At 41.7% G+C, this 23,756-nt stretch overlaps 1 protein-coding gene across 4 annotated transcripts in view; it reads right to left on the reverse strand.

Annotated features, from left to right (window-relative positions):
* Positions 1 to 23,756, reverse strand: part of PRKCD (protein kinase C delta) — a 59,784-nt gene continuing 36,028 nt past the window's right edge. For 2 of the 4 annotated variants that reach the window (XM_063164526.1, XM_063164525.1), the window contains exons 3-18: positions 21,490 to 21,689; positions 20,178 to 20,238; positions 11,696 to 11,852; positions 11,027 to 11,058; positions 10,283 to 10,368; positions 9,872 to 10,001; positions 9,165 to 9,265; positions 7,888 to 7,984; positions 7,447 to 7,577; positions 6,626 to 6,799; positions 5,962 to 6,053; positions 4,413 to 4,475; positions 3,116 to 3,254; positions 2,117 to 2,305; positions 1,760 to 1,888; positions 1 to 526 (exon numbers count right to left, since the gene is read on the reverse strand). In XM_063164526.1, coding sequence (XP_063020596.1) covers positions 368 to 526; positions 1,760 to 1,888; positions 2,117 to 2,305; positions 3,116 to 3,254; positions 4,413 to 4,475; positions 5,962 to 6,053; positions 6,626 to 6,799; positions 7,447 to 7,577; positions 7,888 to 7,984; positions 9,165 to 9,265; positions 9,872 to 10,001; positions 10,283 to 10,368; positions 11,027 to 11,058; positions 11,696 to 11,852; positions 20,178 to 20,238; positions 21,490 to 21,689 — 1,940 coding nt within the window. In that variant the 3' untranslated portion in view covers positions 1 to 367. Of the gene's footprint in view, positions 527 to 1,759; positions 1,889 to 2,116; positions 2,306 to 3,115; positions 3,255 to 4,412; positions 4,476 to 5,961; positions 6,054 to 6,625; positions 6,800 to 7,446; positions 7,578 to 7,887; positions 7,985 to 9,164; positions 9,266 to 9,871; positions 10,002 to 10,282; positions 10,369 to 11,026; positions 11,059 to 11,695; positions 11,853 to 17,054; positions 17,231 to 20,177; positions 20,239 to 21,489; positions 21,690 to 23,756 lie in introns of those variants that run through there. The other 2 variants (XM_063164527.1, XM_063164528.1) reach the window with 2 other exon arrangements.

Genomic DNA, 23,756 nt, shown 5'->3' on the forward strand with positions numbered 1-23,756 from the left:
TTACATTAAACTTTCTTTTAATTGAAGACAAATAAAAGAACCAAGGGCTCAAACACATTGTAAAAAGACATCTTCTGTTCCCCAATGTCTTCTCTCGAGCAAAATATACAGCACACACATTATATATATAACATAACTACATTCAAGTACCAAACAGAATTTACATTTTCCCAAACAGAGAAAATAATGCACATGATTCACATACCTTAAACCCAACCATGCATAAAAACACTGCCAATAAATCAGGAGTTGAACATAATTCATCACACTAGGGTGTATTATTCTGAAGTATCGACGTTGTTGGAATGCATTAACACTTGGGAGTGTGGGTCTGTAACCCTGCTTTAAAGTCCAGCTGTTCAGAGACTTACTTGTTCAAGATCTGTTCAAATTTTGGGTTAATAAAAGAAAATCCATCAAATGCAGACTGATCCATGGACTCAATCAGGTTTTTGTCACTGTAGGACAGTTTTGGCTTCTCGCTCAGAAATTCCCTGTCAAAGTTGTTGTAGTCACTTGCTGATTTCTGTATTGGAGAGGGAAGACAGTGTGAGACAAACTTTGTATTTTCTTCAAGAACAAATTACTTAAATACAAAATGTTGGGAAGTAAGTATTTTAGCTCCCTCCCTTCTTCCCCTGATTTACAGAAAAAAAAAATCTAACTTTAACCTACTTTAACAAGACTATAAGATTATATTTCTTATTGTTAGTTGGAAACCAACAGAAAAACAAAACCCAGGTTGCTTTGGAGAAGAAACCAAACCTGGATTTGGGATAACACTGGGTTATTACCCAAAGATTATCTTTATTATACCCAAAGATTATCTTTATTATTTATTAGTGACAAAAGCAATGCAGCATTAACTTACACATCAGACCAACACTTCTTGCCATTAACCAAAATGTTTAAATGCCTGAGAACATTTTACAGGCTGTACTTGTTCAGAGAATAAAGCAATGCCCTACAGCAGCTGTTTTGTGTTTAGTAAATATTCATGTAACAGGAAACTGTTTTACACTCTCCACCACCAAAGATTTCCCACTTCTCTGGGAACAAGCAACACAAAACCTTGTGTGTTTGAAGGGGCAGCTCTCCTCCATAGAGCACATTTTAAAGAGACTGTTGCCTCCAGACCATTTCACCTGTTCTAGGAACAGGCTGGAGAAACACTGGTTTGGGATTTTAAGCACATGAGCTGAAAGAGCAGCATCCCCCTGTGATACAGACTGAGTTACAGTCTGTTCTGCAGGTGTTTTTGTCAGATAACATCAGGCATGTACATGAATTCCAAGTTCAGCAGCTTAGAGAATGCTGCTTCTTGCCCCCTTGGAGAGAGTTTGAAGCAGCAGAGATTTAATGCTTGCACAGAGGGCCTGCAGCAGGTACCAGCTGAGCAGCCTGGAGCTACTGCTGCTCATCCCAAGTGGCATTTCAGAAAAGCAAACTGTGAGGAACTGTGAACATTCTAACACAGAGGGGAATGGAGATCAAAGCTATCTGTTGGTTCTCAGGAACATTTTATCCACAAAGCTCCTTGAGAGCAATGGGAAGATCTTAACAGGAAGATCTCAGGGCAGTCAGAGGAGTACAGTGCACCTGTGTATAACTGAACCATCCAAGAACAATGAGCTTCGAGATATACAACTTTCTAATTGTAAAATGTGAGGAAATGGCAGTGGGATCCTTTGTGCAGGTACAGAATTCACCCCTTACCGTATGGCTGCTGTTTCCTGAGAACAAAGAACAACCCACTTACCACTTTTGGCCTGAAGGGAGGGTCCACCTCCCTCTTCTCTAGAGCTGTCCAGTTGATTGTTTTGAAGAAAGGATGGTCTCTGATATTCCCAGTGACCCCAAGTCGTTTTGCTGGATCCCTTTCAAAGAGCTGCAGGAGAAGACACCCAGTAAAGAGCTGCTCCAAAGGTGCATGGCAGTGCAAGAGTTACAGGTTTGGTGCTAAAACAACTCGGGGTGCTGACAGCAAACAGAGCATTGGGAATCAATCTGACCTGGCTTTCCCTTTGTCAGAGCAATTTGCTGACAAACAGCTCCTTGGTGAGGAGATCTGTCTGTCCCTGCACAGTACCAGCACCCCAGGGATCATCAGCCCTACCTTTTCCAATATATCCTTTGATTCCTTGGTGATCCAGCGTGGGTAGTGAGGGGTGTCCACTCGGATGGATTCAAACAGTTCATCTTCATCATCCCCATGGAAAGGGGACTGGCCAATGAGCATCTCATAGAGCAGCACCCCAAAGGACCACCAGTCCACGGAGAACGTGTACCGCAAACCCTGCAGGATCTGGGGCGCACAGGAGGAATTCAGGTAAGAGGCAAGAAGCAGAAATACATCCCAAAAATCAGGAGAGGTATTTCAAGAGAGAATCTTTAATGACTAGAGCACTTAGGGGAAAAATAAAAATCCATCTCTCTGGGAAATCGTGGACACTGATGCAGAGCTGTGGTTTTACCCCACGCTGCTGTTTGTGGGAATGTGGCCAGCTCCATGGACAGGGCTTGGCTCTCATTCAGAAATTTTCTCCTTTAAATAACCATAGACTTAAAAACAGCCTCTCTAGTTTCTTTACAAGGTGAAGGGAGAAACAAGTAATGATGCAAAGGAGATTCCTACAGAAGTCTTTGATATAATTTATAGCTTTAAAACCTAGATACTTTCATTGAGCTGCTTTGCAAATAAGATTTAAAAAACCCCAACAAACTAATGCACAGAATTAAACTCTGTGAGATTCCCCTTAAAAGCTCCTTTTGTTCTGAATTCTGGTTGTTTGCACAGGCACAAGTCTCTTCTCCATCTGCCCATATAGATTCATTCTGCAGGAGCTTCATGGATGTGTTGGCTACACCTAACCCCCAGTTTTTAAAAACCTGAGCATTTTAACTTTCCAAACCCACATTTTTTTAAACTTATAGATACAGAATATTTTAAAATCTGAAGTGTCTTCTATAAAAAGCACAGATACCATTTTTTTCTCTGATTTTTACTTCTAATTAGACTAGGACTTTTCTGAACAATTAGCCTACAAGCAGGTGATTAATCACAGCAGCTCTTGTGCCACTGAATCCATGCCAGCAGTGTCTGTGCCATACTGACCTCGGGAGCAATGTAGTCGGGGGTCCCACAGAAAGTGCTCGCCTTGTTGTCACCAAAGACATTTTCTTTGCACATTCCAAAATCAGCTATTTTGATGTGGCCTTCTTTATCAAGCATCACATTGTCCAGTTTTAGGTCTCTGCAAAAAGTGTTTTTAAAAGGTTGTGCTTTAAGTCTTTTTTGTAATCAGATGGACAGTTTGTTCACTGATAAACACCTCCCCAACTGCACACACAAAGGCTTTTCAAGAAAAATAATCATCCATCAACACAATCCATCCAAAATGGTACTTTTGTGCTTTGAAGGCATGAGGGACAAGGAAAGAATTCTCTCTTGTCAAAGCAAAGAAGAGGCTGAGGTGCATATACAGAATGTGACCTTATAATCCTCCACATTTGCTTTCAGATGCAGAAGCACAGCCAGAGCTTCTGTTGCTGCTGGAAGGCAGCGTGAGTTAATGCCCCAGCAGCTGACACAGCAGTGCTGCACCAGCTCCAGGGCTCAAAAGGAGGATTGTGCTGGATTCTGAGAGCCTTTGGCAGGAATTTCATTGTTTGAAACCCGCCCAACTTTTAGCACTACCTGTGACTTATTCCTGGTTACAGCACAAGTTCATGTGTTGTGGCATGGCCTGTGAAGGGTCCTATTCATGTCTTTTCTCAGAACAACACTATTCAACCAAGAAAGAGCTTTTTTCCCAGCAGTTTCCAAAAGCTACATTCCCTCCCTTTGACCATGCTGCATTTTTTGTCCATCTGGCTGCAAATGCACATACCAAGGAGGGCAGGCTGAGGAGAAACTGAACAGCCCTGTGCTTACCAAGGACTGAAACAGAGCAGAGAATTTCACATAAGAACAGAGCAGTCTTTTCTCCTGGGTAACTCAAGTTCCCAGTACCAGCAGTGGATCAGGGTCTGGCCCTTGATGCTTCAACCTGCTGAGGCAGAGGCATCGATGCTGTGGTTCCACCAGAAGGCAAAAGCAGGGAACTTCCACCTCTGTGGTTTGTTCAAGGAGCCTCTCCCTCACCTCCACACTAAGTAGACTCATGATTTGAAGGCAGAGTTTGAAAATAACTGAAACAAAACTGCTTTTGTGTAACACAAATCCCATTCCATCGTTCCAGTTGCCAAGGAAAAAGCCACACAAATAAAGATTCATCTCAGGCATGTTAATGGCCTTGGAACTACATCAGATCTCTGACAGACAGCTTGTGTTTGTTACAGTCAGGAATTCAAAGATACATGAAGTGCTAAGGCAATTCCCAGGTCCCAGCCTGGAGCTGGCTGGTACTCACCTGTAAATAATGCCTTTGCTGTGAAGAAACTGGAGCCCACATAAAATTTCAGCTGCATAAAACCTGAAAAGACCAAAAACATCTTTTAATCTTCACTCAGTTACAACAGCCAATGCAGGCAGCCAAAATAATGCTGTGGGCATCTTTTCGTGGAGTGAGAAGCACTGTACATATCTGTAAATCCCAATGTGTGTGTGTTTTTGCAGGCAGATGCTGCAACCTGCAAGGTAATCCCTTCACCACACATCGGCAGTGTCCCACACCAAACAGCAGAGGGGACAGCAGCTGCTGTCAGGCTTCATCCCACTTCCCTCAGGGAACTCCATCCCTGGCCTCCTCTTTAGAAACAGTCTTTGCATGGTTTTAGGGAAAGGTATGTGCCTTTGAAAGGAGCTATGGGAGCTCAGCCCCCAGGATTGCTGCAGGAGGGACTGGGCACCAATGGCAAGGGTGGGATTGGGCCTCACCCTTCCCTCTGCACCTGCCTGGAAAATGCCATCACTTCAGGGGCACTCTCCTCAAAAGAAAGAGGTGATAATCTAGGGGACATGAAGGAAAATCTGAAAGAATGCTTCCCTCTGCCCCAAAAGGCATATTTTTTTAATTGGGGAAGTACAAAACTATTTCTATTTCTGTATAGCAGATGAATGTTGGTCCAAAACAAATAGCACAGAATATACCCAGAGAGGATGCCAGATGCACAGATGTTTGCTGGGATCCAGGTAAGATGGAGAGGCCTTATCCACATTTTTGCTGGGGAGAGTGGGAAGGGAGCTGCCCTATACAACTGGCTGCTGTTGATGCCAGACTTCTTGTGATCCCATCCAGTCAGCAACCCTTAGTGCAGTGCCAGTAACAGAAGTGATTTAAGTAATTTTCCTGGGGTTTACAGACAGATCCAGTACTCTCCACTGTTACTTTTCAAGGTTTACATGCCACCCCTTCAATGATGCCATTACAACACCCATGGTTTGGATGAGAGAAGTAGAAACTGACCTCAAACTAAAAAACATAGCTAAAGTAACAATAACAGAATATTTTTGCATCCTTTAAACATCACTGGAGCTGAAAAATATAAGTCACAGATAACTGTCACAAGTGCAGTTACTAAACAAAGTGCTTACCCATTTAATTAGCATCTCATGGAATGTACAGTTTTTTGTACTCTCATGTCAATTTAGCAACAGAGTAAAGTGCTGAATCTTTACTCCCCATGCTGTTTTCCATTTTTTTTCCATCAGAATACTGCCCTAAAGTACACTGAAACTGTGCCTTTTGCTTTTCAGTGTGGCCTCATGTTGCAATTTATTTTGCACCTCCAGGAACAAGCAGCCCATAAAGTACAACATCACAGTTATGTAAATTCAGGAAGCCCAACTCCACACATCATTGAGTGAACTTCATTGTATTCAGCCAGTGCCTAGAAACATATTTTCAACCATCAGCCACTGCAATTTGACTGCAGGTGAGGAGGGGCACAGAACCAGGGGCCATAAACCCAGAGAGGAGCTCGTGCCTGGAGGTGGGGAGTGAAGGGCTGAGCACTCACGTGGCTCTGTAGAGGTCGAAGCGCCCCTTGTCCTGGATGTGGAACATCAGGTCTCCCCCATTCAGGAACTCCATGATGAAGAACAAGTGATCCTTTAGCAGATAACCAGGGAATGGAACAGTTACTGATGCCATCCAACCATAAATGAAGTAGCAATGTGCCTCCAGGGGACCAAGCTGCCACCTCCCTCTTCTCCTGAAGGATTTTTGGTTTCATGCACCCCTGTGAGGTTCCTACAGAGTTGAGTGGCCTGGTCTTGTAAATATAAATATCTGATCCTCTATTCTGTGTGTTTCTACACTTAACACACACTGAAACAGACATACTGATTTCAATCTGTGACAATCATCCTTTTCCCCTCACCGAGGATAAAACTCAGTTTAAGGACTTAATTAAACTCCTTCTTATTCCAGAGTTTAAGGACTTAATTAAACTGCTTCTTATTCCAGACTGCATAGATGTTTTTCTGATCTTATTCTGTCCTTATCAAGGTATGTTTGGCCATACTCATATTTACTTTCCACTAGGCCCATGATTTGCACAGAGCACAGGAAAAGGACATTTAATTCTTGCATCACTAAATTACTTTCATTTGACTGCTGGTATCAGCATCCATTAAAGGCTCAATCTGTTGTGTTGCTGTCACCATTTAAATTTTTCTTACCTTTGTCTGAAACGTGCTGTAAAGATGTGTGAGAAATGGATTTTCCCAGGCAAGAGCAAGGACCCTCTTTTCCACCATGGTACATTCCACATCATCATCAATTAGCACCACGTCCTTTTTCAGAGCTTTGATAGCAAAGAATTCATTCTTCCCTTTCAGCTCTGCAAGCAGAACCTACAAACAATGAAAGGTGAGAGTACAGCATGTGTAGGAAAGACTGGTGCTGATGTATCAGTGAGGGAAAGCCAAAGGTGGTGCACTGGCAATTAAAAGACACATTTAAATGGGAAAGATGAGGGAGGTTGGGGAAGGTGAAGCTGCTGGGCACAGATGAGGAGATGGAGCTCAAGGACCATGAGCCACAGGCAGCTTTTCTGTCAATGCCTTGTGAGTGCATAAAGAGCAGCCAGGTAAAGCCTGGTCTGTCACTGGAGCTGCAGATTCAGAGACAGCAGTGGACAGAGCCTGTGGAGCTCACTCTGCCCTCCCAAACATCCCCTGCCACTGCACTGGGCCATGGGGAGGCTGCTTCTGTGTGCAGGGAACAGAGCTAAAATGTCCATTTGCACTGGATATGTGCATTAAAGGGCAATTCCTCTGCCTCTATGCTAAACATTGACAAACTGCTGTGCCCTATAATCACTTTGGGGTTCACACAAGATCCAGCTGATGAATTTCCAGTGTCTTTGACAAAGATGTCTACATACAATTCTGTTAGAAGATGACCCAAGAAGCTGTGAGACCTTTCTGGTTGAAGGAAGGAGCCCATCACATTGCAGAGATCGAGTCAGGCAGACACCTGAACTCAGTTTGTCACATACCTTTCCAAAGCTTCCTTTGCCCAGCACTTTGTGGAAGACAAAGCTGTCTATGTTGAATTTTCTCCTTGCAGTTCTTGGCACTGGCTTGGTTGAGTTTACCTCCCAGAGCTTGTCATACTCGCTGTTATCTGCTGAGAAAAACAGGGAGGGCAGAGTTCAGGGGATGCAGGAACCCTGCAGGACTCAGAGCCCTGGCTAAGAATGAGGTACTGACACAGCATTGCAATGCCTCTGCTGCTGGAATTACTGGTGAACCCAAACATAAGGGACAAGTCCTGGGTAAACATTTCATGTGGCCAGGAGATGGTAAAAAGAAAGAAATGCTGCTTCTTTTAACAGCACTTATTAAAAAAAGAGAGTCTAACACAAAGTAAGGATGAATAACTTCTTAAATTGTCTGGTAGGTAAGTGGCTGTATTGAAACATTGTCTGTTTCCTCACCTGTTGAGTCTCCTCCTGGAGCTTTATGCTTCTTATCAAAATCTTGATAAATACCAACACTTTCTACAGATCCAGAATCAGACTTGCGTGAAGATCTCTGGGGAGAAGGGGAACATTTGAAATTATATTAGCACTGTTACTTTAGAAATAGAGTAATAGCTTTAAATGTAACATGATGGCAGCATAAACCTTTCTTTTTAATTATTAACTCCCAGTATGTATTCTTCTCAAGAAATTTGGTTCACAGACTATTTAGTCACCTTCTTTACAGCTTCACATCAGCCATTTGCTTTATTTCCTTCAAGCAAGAAAATAAGTCACTGAAATTCCTGAACAGTCTATGTTCCATTGTTCATTGCAAAATTATTAAAGGTATAATGGTTTGAACCACAGTGGAAAGGATTTGAACTGTGGGGAAATGTCCCCTTGGATGTCTGCTCATGTGAAAGAGGAGATGGGAATCACTGTTTTACTGACATGCTGAAGCCATATCTGGATGTGTCCTTAGCACAGGGAAACAACTTTTACATATGGAAGATCCCTGAGATCAAATTTCAGTAATGAAAAGATTGAGCTCCTGTGTCCTGAAAGAGCTGCCACAACAGCTCTCATTGTTTTCAAAGCAAATATCCTGTGAAAGCTTAGGAGTGCACATCTCAGAGGAAGCACTGTTGGCTTTGTGATATATTTTCCTGTTTTATTTCAGAGCTTGTGTCTGAATCTTTATTTGCAGAAGCTGACCACAAAGTATCATGCTGCAGCAGGAGATGAACAATGCAAGCTATGGGGCCAGCAATCATTCCAGAGGGGTTTTCTGTGTGTGTGTAAATATATATGTATATATATTTATATCAGATGAATAAAAAATGAGACTAGCTGGTATATTTCCCCTTATTCACTTAATTTTATCATTCAAGTGGAATTTTAACGTTGAAGCACGTAAAAACAGATTTGCAGCATTCTAATGCCACTGATTAGCCCATTAAACAGAAAGGAACAGAAAAATCTTGGCACAGCAGAAAAACAATATTGGATTTCAGGAAGCCACACACCTTTTAAAAAATTCTTTAAGTGGCATACCCCCTTCCCTATTTCAGTTTCAAGCTATTGATATCTTTGTTAGTCTCTATAAGTGTCAAATTAAAAAAGACAAAGCTGTTTGCATTTCCTCTTTTTCAAATACAGTTTCCCATAAAAGTGATGCAGAAAAGATGATGTGAAAGCTCCCAAATGCTCTGAAAACAAGTAATTACCTGAGAAAAGGCAATAAAGCTTACCTGGCTAACTTGATTTAAAGCTTCAGCTAGCAACTTCTGGTTTATTCCACATAAGTTTGCCACCTTCTTCTGGCATTTATGATGCACATTCATTCCACATTCTAAAAGAAATGTAAGGATTGTTATACAAGCATCAGGAAAATGCTGACATTACAACAAACAGGGCTGTTCTGTGCAGTTCAGAAACCCTTTTTTAAGACCAGACTGGACATGGACCTGTCATTGCTACCAAAATTGTAGTTTTTATCCTTTAACACAATGAAGGCTAAAAAAACATTTCACAAGGGAAAAAACCTCCAATCATCATTACTTTATTCTCAAAATCTGTGACAATGAGGATCATACTGCCTTTTTGTGGGGGAATTATAAAAGCAATATTTACAGTAAACGCTTCGAATGCACTTTGAGATGCTACGTTGAGTCAGTCTCCAAATTTCAGCTATTCCCAAGGCAGTAATTTTGATAATGCTCAAGATTACACCTTTGCAGTGTTTCCTGGCTCCTTCAGCAGCTCACTTTGCCTGAGCTGTCCCATGAGCCCAGTGCCTCTGTCTCTCTTTTGCACAAAAGCTTTTTCACCCCATACGGACGAGACGAATCCCACCCTACCCGACACAAGGAAAGGCACAGTGTGCACCACCAGCAGTCCCAGTGGGGGAACACTGGAAAAGCACAGAGAATGCCATCTCCCTCCTCCTCCTCCTCACCTTCACACTTGAGCCCCTGCCTGACCAGCCCCCAGAGCAGGCTGCCGCAGTGGTCACAGAAGGTGGGGCTCATGTAGTTGTAGACGCGGAAGCGGTGCGGCATGTCGATGTTGAAGCGCTCCTTCTGGAACTGAGCACAGGCACAGCCATGTCACCTCAGCCCTGCTCCCTGCCACAGCCTCTGCCCACACACAGCACCCACCCTCACTGAGCTTTCAGATGCTTGGCTCTCTTGGAAGCTTTGCCCACTGCCTGTTTCAGGACTTTGCACAGCTTTAAGCAAAGACAGAACCCTGGGTTGCACAGCCAGGCACCTCCCAAATGGAGCTGTGAGCTTCTGTGCAAGGTTTTGTTAGTTCAGCAATGTTTAATTACATAATTACACTCTAAATATATTGTTTCAGCTCTTACCATTGTGTCCCTGCTGTTGGCTGCAGTACCAGTACACCTCCCAATGATTTTATCAATGCATTTCTTATGAATAGCAGCATTGCATTCTTCAAGACATGCACAAGGAGAAAAAAGGATTCATTCAGATAATAAATACATGGGATGAGGTATTTGCATTTATGGCAGAATGTGAAAATCACACTCCTTTTGCATCATACAATAGACACCAAAAGTTCATTTTCTATCAAGATAATAATATTTTTTAAACTGGCTGCTCTGCCCCTTTTCTTTTACCATAAACTTTATTTCTAAACTAAATCATCAATGCCTCCAGCATTTGATAACAGAAGGAAGGACAATATTATGCTTTTGAGTTCTACACTTTGATAGCTCCTCCCTGCTTGGAGTAATGCACAGATCTATGCCAAGTCAAAGGTGATTTTCAATTCAGCTGTAAAACCCCTCAATAGTTGTAATTTACTTTAGAAAAGGTTTCACAAAAAACTGCTGTCATAAATGAGTGTAACTCTTCAGTAGCATTACACACTTCTGAGAAGAATAGCTAAGTCTAAATCTGATACTGAAATCCTAGGTAGGAATCATAGGTTCCTTTGGTTATTGTGCAAAATTGATATTAACTTCTACTACTACCCATAATGATGATGCATTGTGCCATGCATATCTACAATTTTTTTTCATGATCTCCAGATTCATGTGGAAAGCAGCATAAGAAGAAATTAAAAAAAAATTTAAAAATCAACTTACGTCTACATTTGTATCCCTGCTTATTGAGTCCCCTGAAAAACAAATTATAAAAAAGGAAATAAAAACATTTTCTGGAAGAAAAGATGGCTGATTTTTATTTTATTTTCACCATGTCAAACAACCAATTAATACATTGGTCTAAGTTCTGGTAATCAGAATCCTCTGTCTTAGGAAAGCAGGGTTTAGAAGATAAGGTCCTGTATTTGATAGACCAGCAAATTAGGAGTAAAACCCAGAAAAAACCAAGGTTTCAATCACGTGGAAAATCCTCCCAACCTAACTTAGGACAAAACCAGCCTCACTATGAAAGGGATCCAAATCCTCTGTGGGTCTCTAGGCTGCCATCAGTCACTCCACATCTCAAACCTGGCCATTATTTTCTCAGACCCACCCCTCTTGTTCTCATCAGCAGAGCTGCTGATGATCATGACCAGATATCACCTGATGCTGATGGAGTTTCTGCCTATTATTTCAGTGGCAAAATGTTCAAGCTCTATTTCTCAGTGTGAAAGACAACTGTAGCTCTCAGGTATAAAAATGCTCTTATTGAGTATATAGCTTTAATTTCCCGACACAAATTTAATTGTCATTTTGCCTGAGTATATCTGAAGCAAACTTTGCAGTAATTTAGCCCTTGGAGGTGGGGGAAGCTTAGATTTTCTTTCTTACCATACAAAGTCTCTGCAGACAGAGCAAAATGTAGGCTGTCCAAAGAAGGTGGCAATAAATTCATGACTTTTGATGTAGTGGATTTTGGCTTGCTTGATGGCTCCTCTCCTGTTGATGGTTACTGTCCCCTCGTCGTCCCTCATCGACTGTCTGCAGTCTGAGGGGGACACAAGAAGACACACTTTTAATACTTCCAGGTATTACAAAGGTTAATATTTGCTTCTCTCAAATGTTCAGTTTATTTTCCTGTTTCTGACTCATGTTTCTGTTCATTTTACACCTGCATTCTGCAGACTTTCAGTCCATCAGGGGTGGTTCAGGAGCACACACTGCTTCCCAAGGTGTTCTGTGCAAGCACTTCCCGCTCCTGCCCACACAGAAAAAGCCTTCAGCTGATGAACTGAGGGCAAAGAGCAGGGATGGAGCACAGTTTTGATAGAGAAGTGTCAACCACTGTTGTTTCTTGAAAAAACAAATCTATGATTTGTGTTCTGTGATTTATGTTTAATATGAGTAAGTATTTTATTAGAAGCAGGAAGTTGAGTAGAAGCCTTTCCATGCTGCTGCTCCACAGGCCCTCCTGAGCCAGGACCACAGCAGAAATTCAGATGAACTGCTGCAGGACCTTCTGGGTGACCACAGGGCCATCCTAATGCAAGGTGACTTTCTTCCAGCCTCCAGGATCATTAAGGAGCAAGGACAAAGGAGATTTTCAGTTAGACATTTCCATTTTGCTGTTTCATTACATTCGTGTTTTGTCTTTCCACGAGTCACACTTCCTTTCCCCTTCTAGCCTCCATGGAGTCAAATTATTCAGAATTACAATAATACTACCTGCTCCCATCTATTGCAGCATCTAATACTGGATCACATAGAAATCATGTGCAGCATTAGGCCAAGAAATAAAACAAAAAACAAATTCTGAGGCTCCAAGTTCAGCTGGCTCACACAGGTCCTCATTAGAGGTTATGGTTATTTTCACTCATTTCCAAGGAAGTTTCTGAGTTTCTTTTATAAAAATGCAAATTTGTGGCTGTAAGACTGAGACACAAACTCAGACTATTTAGTCTTAACTAGGAATTTTTGAGTCATTGGGGCTTGTAGCAGAGGTAACCCAAAGCAGGTATATCAAGAGACTGGGTAACTGATTTAACCTGAGAACACATTTCTTGTCTGTTGAGGGACAATCCCATCCAGCAGGAAAAGAAAAAGGCTTGAACTAGCAATGAGGAGCTGATCAACTGCTAACTCCATCAGCTCTGGCCAGCAGCTTGTGGGTCCCAGCCTGGAAGAAATGTGGACATAGCTCATGTGTCCCAAGTGCTGCAAAGCTGAGGGCAAAAGCATATTGCTGTGTGCAGGCTGGGAATTTCCACAGCAATGGAGTAAGGAAAGAGCCAGAGGAGCATTTTTCCCATTGTCAATATAATAGTTTTTTAATTTGCTCTGTTGCATTGCTGCCTTTTATCACTATCAGGGGGAGCCTTGCTATTAGCACTGAGAGGAGCATATTTGTGTCCTTTGCCAAGTCACACTCAGTGCAATGCCTGAGCTCAGTACAGGAGCTCTGGTTTTCTGGCTGCTAAGTGCACTTGGTTCTTGTCATTTGTTTTAGCTGGCTGCCACCACTGCTACCCCAGCAGAGTGCTGAACCTGGAACACAATCTGTCATCTGGCACCTTTCTGAGTGTCCCAAACTAATTTATCTGTCACAGCCAGCAGCAGCCACACTGCAGCAGCATGTGCTGTCTTAGAAAAGAAATGGCATCATCAGCTCAGGTATTGAGGAAAGGTTAAGCATATTAGTGAAAAGAAAGTTCAAAAAAGGTCTCCAGGTTTTGCCACTAGTTATTAATGTACTTTTCTGAGAAATTTGCCACCTGGTTCAGAGAAAACCCCACCCTGACAGCCCCTGAAAGGACCTTCCAGTGCGCATGGTGACAATCCCTGAGCCACCCCTGTCCCTCCAGGAACAGGATTCATTTTCCTTGTTCAAACAAGCTGCTGAATTCACCCAACACAAACTCTTCAGCTGCTGCACTTCAGCTTGTGGCAGTCTGCAAACTGTGCTATCTGTGTTTGATCCTGCCGAGCAAACACACAGACCTCACCCACTGCTGCCCAAACGCTTCAGGGAAACCACACCGGTGTGCTGCAAGGGAAACAAGGGCAGCAATACCTCACAGTGTTTGCTGCAGCAAAGGATGTCTTGGTATGGAGATTTAATCAGTAACAGCAAGGAAGCAGAGAAAGGCCTTTTGCTTCATGGCAGTGCTCTGAGGAGATCACCTGTGATGCAGCAAATTACCAGACAAAAGCCTTCCTGAAGTCCATAACAAGCAAACCAAGTGTTCAGTGAGGAACAAACATCTCATGCTGAAATACATGGAGCAATTTAGTATTGGTGATACTGTGTGCAGAATTCTCTGACAAAACTTGTTTTTATAGGAAACACCAATGTTTCCTCCCTGTCTGAAGCCCTGATACCAAACTTAAGAGAAATACATGAGACTGACACTTATTTCTTTGAGAGGGTAATTATATAAACTAATCACTACGGGGTTTTTCCTATTTTTTTTTTTTTTTTTATTTTGCACATTTTCCCTAAGTATACATTAATGGGGAAGAATGCTTGAGCACATCAAAACCTCAAAATCTGCATGTGAGAACACAGAGACTTTACAACCAGCTGCCTTGCCAAAACCAACCAATATAACAAAGAATAGCTGAAAACATTGTCTGGTTCAGAAGCAGCTCAGAGTTTGGAGAGCAGCTGTGAGTCAGGTTCATCTGGAGTTGAGGTGGCTCTGAAATGATGGCGTAATTTCAATTTACTGTGGGCATGTTTAACAAGTTATTTTTAATGTGTAAATTGCCTCTAATGTGTATTGCTCCAGAAAAGTTTTAAGCAGCTCAGCCAACCATGGAGTTAACTGGAGAATAAAGGTTTAATTTCAGAGACAATCAACAACTGCAGGGAAGTAACTTTCACCACCACTGTATGGATGCAGGGTGGAGATGATGGAGATGGAGAAACACAAAGGGAAAAACTTTGCTTCCCCCTCCAAGCAAGCCAGGATTTCCATAAATGAAATGTTTGTCATGAACAGCACATGGTCAGAAAGAGCAGGTACAGAACAGCTGAATCAGCAGCTAGGGTCCAGGTAACCTCTGCAGCCTGCAGTTGACATTAATCATTTTGGACCCAGCACACACCATTAAACATAATCTATTTCCTCTGCTGAGAGCTGTGGTTAATATTTATCACTGACATGCTCGTATATTTCAAGGTGTCTTCTCAAAACTCACAGCTGATCTGACACAAACACCCAGAACTCCTCTGTGCTGGACATTCATGCAGAAACCACGAAGCAGGGCTGGGAATTGGCAGTGCAGCCCCCCAGGCTGCTGTGAACCCCCCCAGCATTCTCTGCTCAGCTGCAGGGCCTGTCCTGCTGAACATTTCCCAGTGCCCAAGCCACCAACACAACACCCAACCCATGGCTGGGAAACATTTACCACAATAATACTGCTGGGGCTCTGCTGAGCTGTAATGAACCTCAAGGTGAGATGTCACATCGTCTCAAATGAACCTCAAAAGTCCAACAACAAAGGAAAACAACCTCAGGATACCCCTAGTAGTTCTTCTTAAAAAAAGAATTGAAAAAAATATTTACCCTCTTCAGAGTTCATTTTGCATTTTAACCTGCTCATTTCATGGTGCTCTTTGTGGAGAGAAAAGAGAACAGTGCTACTGTCAGAGTCTGGGAACCAGGACTTCAACAGGGACAGGAAAGGAATTTTCTGAGCTGGTTGCTCAGGCTGAGATTTGTCTGAAACTTTATAATTAATTACAAACCCCACTAACATTTCTGTTCAGTGTCTGTCTCCTTCTGCTGTTCTGCAGCCTTGCACTTGGCTTTGTTTGAAAGTTAAGCGCACCTTCAGGTCAAGAAAAATATTAATCTCTCAGAGCAATCATTAAAATGGAAAACTTGTTCCTGAAAGGAGACTTTCCCAGCATGGACTGTCTCAGAGGCAAACTGCTCTTTAACCTGGTCCTGGAGAAAACTGCTTTAAAGATCATCAGTTAATAATGATTAAAATGTTAAAAACCTCAAGAAACCATTTACAGAAGTAGAAGTTTCCCAAAGCCTACAGTTCTGTGACATGAACTTGCTATGTTAAATCATTCTGGTCTTTGTGCTACCCCTCTTCAGAGGATCACAGGTTTGGGTTGGAGCATTTATTTGCAATGTCTGCCACAGGCAGGGATACCTTGCACCAGACCAGGGTGCTCAGAGCCCCATCCAGCCTGGCCTTGGACAAATCCAGGATGAAGTCCTGCCATGGCCAATGTGTGTGTGTGTGTGACCTCTCCAACGGCCTGGTAGAGAAGTGTAAAACAAAGCACCAGCTTTAACAAGCCCTGCTTTTCAATCCAGGTTTAAAAATCCCCAAAACCAAACACACTCCAGCCTTTGTAGTGCTCCCACCCACCCAGAGCTGCACTGTGAACACAGCCCATGCTCAGTGCACAGAACTCTTGTTGTACAGCTCAGTGTTTTGCTAAATGCTTCTGCTGAGACCTCTGGCACCTCATTTATGGCAATAAAATCAGGAATAAACTGGAAAATGGGTCTTTTCTCTTTTTCAAATTACACAGCAAAACCAACAGATACAGCACCTCAATAACAGATACAGATCTAAAGATACAGATCTCAAGCATCTCAAACTTCTACTGAAGGAGCAAATTTTATCAGATTTGCTGTGCTCCACACAGCATGTTAGCTACCTTAGGAACCACAGACACACCAACCTGTTATCTATGAAATCACTACACCTGCAACTGTCTGATTCTCCTAAAGAAAAATCAGAAGATAAAGCCTGCAGATGTTTTTGTTCAATTCATGCAATTGCATTTCTGCTGCAGATTAGAGATGGGAGGTGCCACTGAATAACCTCCACATTTGCCAAAATTCTAGAAACAGCATTTTCTCAGTTAAATGATTAAATCATACCAACATCCCCATGTACAATTACAAGGTTCAGTTCTGGCTCCTCATCACTGTTATTTATTAAAAATGTGACCATCCTTCCACAACACACCTCATCCATAGAGATAGTTTCTTTAAACCTTACTATAGGCCCATACAATTTCCTGACTGAAATGGCAAATCTGTTATATACCCTATTATTTTTTTACAGATAATTCAGAAAAATGCCGAAGTCTCATGCTTCCCTAACACTCAACACACAGAGAACAACATATTCAAAATATATGCGGCTCTCTGGTTCATGTCTCTCTCCCAGAATTCAGAGAATTGAGATATCAAAAGTTTGTATGCAAATTACTCACCTTCTGGCACTTCTAATGGCATTTTAAAGAAAAAATTCACTGCCCCTTTCTGCAGGAAGCTGTAGCCAGCAAAACAGCAATTCAGGATTCAAACCCAAGGCACAAGCACACTCCCACAGCTGCTCACACTGCACAAGACACTCAGGAGAGTGACGTTCTGCGTTTTCTTACTCCAGGAGGTCATTAACCACATTTGAATAAACAAAGACCAAGCAGAGCATTAAACTTATTTCAACTCCCACCTATTAAAACTAAAGCTGCTTTACAGAATTATAACCTAGTTTCAATACTACAACAAGAGAAGGAGGGGTAGAAGGAAAACAATTTCAAAATTAAAATTGAGGTTAACACCCTGTTCTCGCATTTCACACACTAGGAGAAAAGCTTTTGAGTTTCAGCACAAACTCATCTTCAAATCACAGGACAGAAGACAAAATGTTTTTTGACAACTCTAAGTCAGGGCTCTGCACTCTCCATTTTATAGGGTCTAGGAAGAAAAAACATTAAGATTGGTACAACTTTTCATATGCAGCTCTAAATTAACTGGTCAGGACTCAATCTGGAAAAAGAATATTCAAATGAAAAGTCTCAGTGTAGTCTACCATGGAAGAACCATTAATACCAGCTTATTCTGTGATTTTTTTTGCTCTAAGAATATACCTGTTAATGGAGCAGCAACATTCTTATTTCTCTGCTCTGCACCACTGCAGCAGAGGAAAGCAGTTTCCTCTAAAGGTAACAGAATGTTTGCTACTAAGAAGAAAGGTTTGAAAAACAGCAGCTTCAGTTTGCACAACAAGCCAAAGAAAGAATTAGTCACTTTTCTGAAATGCTTGGAGCTTTTCAAACAAAAGGTAGCACCTATAACTCAAAGATACAAATGGCAGCAATAGAATAAACCAGGGAATACTTTGAATAAACCAGGGAACAGCTGAAATACCAGTTTCAGAACAAGCCTTTTTTAGTATTTTAGAAACACAGCTACCACAGAGCTCAGCATGCAAAGGCAGGCCAGAGGGAGAGCAAAGGGACAAGTGCACAGGAAGGAATGTGAGCTGTCCCTGAGGGTCTCAGCAGGGTGGGGAATGGAGCTTGGCACAAACACCCTTGCACTGCACCAGCAAACCTCTCTGCTCTCACACTGCTAAGTGCTGATTTAACTGGAGAGAACATTTACAGCAGGGCAATGATGAGCCAAAAATCAGTGTTTGCCTATTTAGCAGCATTACACACTGACATAAGGGAGGTTTACAACCTTGAGGAGGAGTAGTTTGTTAAAATATATTGATATTTGCAGTGTTCACATTAAAGTATCAGATTGAGTGACTTTCCTTCACAAAATGTAGATGTATAAAAGTCTTGAAAGGCAATTTCCATCACCTCTGTGGTTTAGTTACCAAAAATGTACTGGTGACTAATTTCATATAAGGCAGAAGGTAAATAGGAACTCATTGCAAATGTCAATGGTCAAAAAAGTGCATTAAGATGTGACTATTAACTTGCCAATTAGAATATAAATGCATGACTTAATGATCTGATTGGTATTTAGGCTTCATCTACCACCATCTGCAATCCCTAATAAAGGCAAAAAAAGAACTGCAAGAACATTGTATCTATTTTTAAATTATTTTGATTACTGAGTAAAATTAATATAGTACTTTCAGAACACAATTATATTACCTTCCTACTAACAGCTAATAATAAACTATGGAAGGTTTTCACTTATGCCATTTCTACTTTTCCACATGTCTGTGTGGAGAGGAGGAAATATGTTTCAGTCTCACTAAATAAACAACTGAAAATACAGAAACTGGGTTTGTACAGGTTTGCTTGAGAAACTTCTGGGTGTCCAGGAGAAACTGATTTCTGTATATTGCATTAGATATGTATGATCAGAGTACCACTGCCCCATGAAACAGCCTTGCACAGGAAACTATGACAAAGACCAAGATAAATATTTCCTAATATAATGGCTCATAGCAGTTTAAATGCAAACCTGAGAAAAGCTCCCATTTACAGACTCTTGAAAATCCCAGTATTTTTTTTTTAATTTTGCTTTAAAGTGTTGACATTCCATAGGCACCAGAGCCACAAGCACACAGGCTGGGTTTTGTTGCCATCACAAAGATAAAAGATCACCTCTGAAATGTAACCTATGCCCATCACATTCTGTCTTCAGTATCTTCTGCACAGAATGCACAAAAATGTATGGTACCTTCTCAATGAACTTGTCTGGAGAGCAGAACTGTGAATATGAATGTCTGTGGGGGAAAAAACCCACCCTTGCTTCAAAATGTCCTGCTTAGCCTTTTCAGTTCTTTATTAACACATACTATTAAACCTTATAAGACTGGCAGACCAGTTATATTATAATTACAATATTATTCCCAAGAAATAATGGTTTCACGACTCCTAGTATGAGAAAGTCTTAACTACAAGCTGAGCAAGTTGTGAGGTTTACTGCATTTCCTTTAGGAAAGGACTCCCCAGATACACAAATCCACACCAAAACTGTTGGCTTTATTACTGTACTTGAAGTTTCCCTCCTAGTTCATTTCCAAGGAGCCTGGGTAGGTTTCTGAAACAGACAGGCTGTTCACTTTTAAACTGGTACATCAGATCATTGACTAGATTTGCATTTTAATACTAAACTATTCCCTCATTCCTACAATCAGTTTCTGTAATTAGTGAATAGGATGTCTGAACCCCAGGAAAATCAGACCCACTGCTCCAATCCACAAAAAAAATTCCCACATAAGCTAGAGCAAGAGATTCAACTTCTTTGCACCTAAAAAGGAACAGATAGTATATTTTCCATCACATCAAAACATGAGAATAGACACATCAAAGACGTAAAAGTGCCTAAATGCAACAGCATTTAGAAATGAACAAATCCTGCCATGAGTGCAAATAACAACAACAAGAAAACCCCAACAAAAAACCAACCAACCAACCAAAAAAAAACCCCAACCCAAATAAACACCAGGAAAGCAAATGAATAAAATTAATTAATAACATTCTACTCAGGTGATTTTTTTTTTTGTAAGCGACATCATTCTGTGCTCTGCAAAAAAGCAATCACCTTTTTCACATAACTGACTGAAAAGAAACTACTGACAATACCTGCATCTTCCAAAAAGTACTGCACAGCCATCAGCACCTTCCCCTGAGGCTGAAGGTCAAGCTGTGGAAAGAAAGATAGCAACAGTGAAGTGTGTGGCTGACTGCATCTCTCAGGAATTTAAACAGCTCTTTCTAGGGTATGAAAGTAGACTATGCAATAACTATTTGATTACAATCCTCTTCCATATCTCTCTATGGCAGCTGAGTCAGGGGCTTTTATTCTCCTGCTTTTCCTCATGTGCTGCACGGCTTTGATGTGTCCCCAGGAGTTCAGCACGGTCAGAGTTCACATTGTTTGTCCACAGCCCTTTCCCGTTCTGCAAAGAGTTTGCTGGCTTCTGTTTTTACTGTTAGTAAACTCAATCTGCACAGGAACCCAGTTTTAAAAGAGGTCTATACAATCCTTTATATGTTTATTGAGAGTACAAACCATAGCGATATCAAATGCTGTTGCTGGCAATGAAATAAAGTGGTATAATCAAAATTTATTTTCCTTTCCTCCTCAAAACCATTACACGTGGTTTCTGTGGCAAATCCTCCAGACCAGCAAAAAAAATAAGTGCTTTTTTAAGCCAACAGCTGAGGTCAGTTCTTGTGCTCAGAATGTAGCCACTAATTCTTAAACTGCTGCCTTCATAAAAGATAAGAAACCCTTAACCATGTAAGACTGACTCAATCTTCACTCCAGCACAGAGCAAAGTACCCCTGGGTTACCCTAAATACAACTTGGGATGAAAAATCCAGTCCCCGGACAAAACCAAACCACAGTTACATGAGATACACCCAGGAACATATCCCCAGAAATCCCACCATCCTACTGGGATAATGAGGGAGTTCATCTCTAAGGCAGGGTCTGACACTCAGAACATTTGCCCAGCAAAGTTTACAGCAGGCCAAGACCTCAGTTACAGCTATTAATGCCAGGCTGTGTCCCCACACACAAAAACAACCTTACAGGCTATGCTAAGTGGTCTTTGCTGGCCATGATGCTCTGTCCAAGTCATGGCTGTGCAGAGGAAGTTTAACACTGATGATGTCAATGTGTTAAAACCTGTTCTGAGGTACCACAGAGGATTTGAGACCACTGAACTGGCTAAAACTGATTACTATTAGCTTTTACTCTTCTGAATAATTGCTCTTGTCTTAGAAATTGAGGTGTGAAAAAAAGCCCCAAGTGTAACAGGTGAATACAAACTAGAGAGATTCTACTGACCTAAGAAAATTTGTAAGCCTCGAAGGCACAAGGCATTCATTCAGATTGAAAGATGCAAAACTAGGTCAGCAATTTGGAGGAATTAATCTTTTTCCTTACCCAGAACTCTGCTTTGCCATTGCCTTTCTTGCACCTTTCTGCCAGCACTGACACACCCACAGTCACCTCAGACAGGGGCTCTTCTGCTGCTTTCATCAGCACGATCTGGATCACCCGGCCCTCGTAAATGTGGGCGTCAAAAGTCGATTTCCATTCAGGATACATGGTGGGTTTCCTCTGAACCAGAGTTTTTCCTCTCTCTGAAAGCCACAAAAAAAAAAAAAAAAAAAAAAAAAAAAAAAAAAAAAAAGAACAGAAACTGTAAAATGTACATAGATCTAGCATTTAAACTCAACAAAATAAAAGAGGGAATACTTGTATTGAAACTACAAGCAGACTTACTGCTTCTTTTACTGTTGCTGGTACAAGGTTTAAATGCTCAGTTCAAAAGTTCATGACATGGAAGGCAAAGCCCACCCTGATGGACATATAAAGGCAGTGAAGGGGTTAACATGGAGCTAGGGAACAGGAGAGACAAACCCTGATGTGGAACTCATGAGCTGGGTTAGTCAGTCCCAACTTGCCAGGGAACTTGCATGGCTCCATTCTGGTACAAATCTCCATGAGGTGCCAACTGCTACAAGATAATTTAAGATAAACCTCACACTGATCCAGTTTAAATTGAAACCAGTGTCTGAGAGATGAAAGGCTTCACATTCCATTAATCTATGTCCAAGTTATCCCAACATTTCACTTGTATTCATAAGTCACTCTCCTTGGCATTGTACTCTACCATGACTGCCACTTTTTAAATGATATTTCAGGGCCTTATCTGTCCTCTACAGTCTATGCAGACCTTGTGTAGTAAAGGAATAATAAGAAAGCTAAAATTACCTCAAAAAATGCCCTTTTTTCTTCTTCTTTTTTTGGATTTCCTTTAAGAACATCTCAGCACACTCCCTTAGGAGTTTTACATTGCTCTACTATTCTTATTAGATGGATTTTCTTTTCCTTTTTGCCAAGAAAGGCTGGATGATCCTTGAAGTCCCTTCCAGCCTGGTATTCTATGATTCTAATACACAGCTTCAGTCACCCTTGCTACCCATTAAACTGATTTCTTCCTGTTCATATCTTTGGCACAGAAAACAGCCAGTGACTGCACAATCTATGATAAGCTTTGGCATATTTCTAGATCTGAGTCTCTAAGTCCCATCACCACATCCAAAGTGATGATGCCTCCCAAGAAACCACATCCAGCCCTTCACTGTGACTCTGGCACACAGAGCCACCTCCCAGTTTTCCACTGATTTGCTGCCAAGTCAATTATTCTCCATTTGTGCCCAGGTAACTGAATACAATTTCCTACATTCTACATAATTTCTGCTATTTATCAAGATTTTTTTTTACAATAGAAGTGCTTTCTAAGTGCCTCTCCTGCTCTGAATGATCCATTTGCTGTTATGATACCAAGGCAGTTGTAAAGCAGATTAAATACTTGGATCCCTCCCCAGGAAGCTGCAGTGTGGTCTGTTAGATACTTAATATATTAAAATCTTCCTGGAATCTCAAGGCACAGTCAGTGTTCATTGATGCAGAGCTTGCTGGATGCACTCCCCTCAGCTGTGCTGGGCTCTGCAGACAAGCCCAGGGAATGGTGTCCCTGCACTGCTTTATTAGGGAATGCCTGCCAGCAGCAGCACTGGGAGCGACAGCTCAGACACAGCCCTGAGCCACTTGCCAAAGGAGACCCCAAAATGCTCAGAAACAGCCACCTGAGGGCCTCTCCATTGCACAGCAAACTTGAGCATTCCTCCTGTACTCAGTTTAAAGCCTTTCTCTTGAATTTGAGGAACTGAGCAGACAGAAGGCTCAAGCCCTTCACAGTGCAAACCTACCTCCACAGCCTGGTTCTATGAAAAATAAACTTGAAAATATTGTCACAGAATCACTGAATTGTTTAGGTTGAAAAAGATCTTCAAGATCATCAAGTCCAACCACTAATCCTGCACCACCAAGGCCATTGTTAAACCATGTCCCCAAGTGCCATATCTACACATTTATTTAGAGATTATTAGGACAATAAAGGTGAGGAAGGGGATAAAAAGCAGGCTGTCTGCACAGCAAGGCTTTTACACTGGCCTGCTTTTTGGATTGCTGAAGCCAGACCCCTTCATCAAAAAGGCACAATTCAGAAGGCATCCTTGGCAATAGGAGATTGAACATTTGCAGAACCTTTGACAGTAATTCAGGGTTTGCAGAAACAGCAGCAGTTTGTAAAGAATTTGCAAGATCTCTTTGTAAGATTCTTAGAAGGGGAAAGAATGATT

This window comes from Melospiza melodia, chromosome 10, assembly GCF_035770615.1.
Source record: "Melospiza melodia melodia isolate bMelMel2 chromosome 10, bMelMel2.pri, whole genome shotgun sequence".
NCBI classification, from domain to species: Eukaryota; Metazoa; Chordata; class Aves; order Passeriformes; family Passerellidae; genus Melospiza; species Melospiza melodia.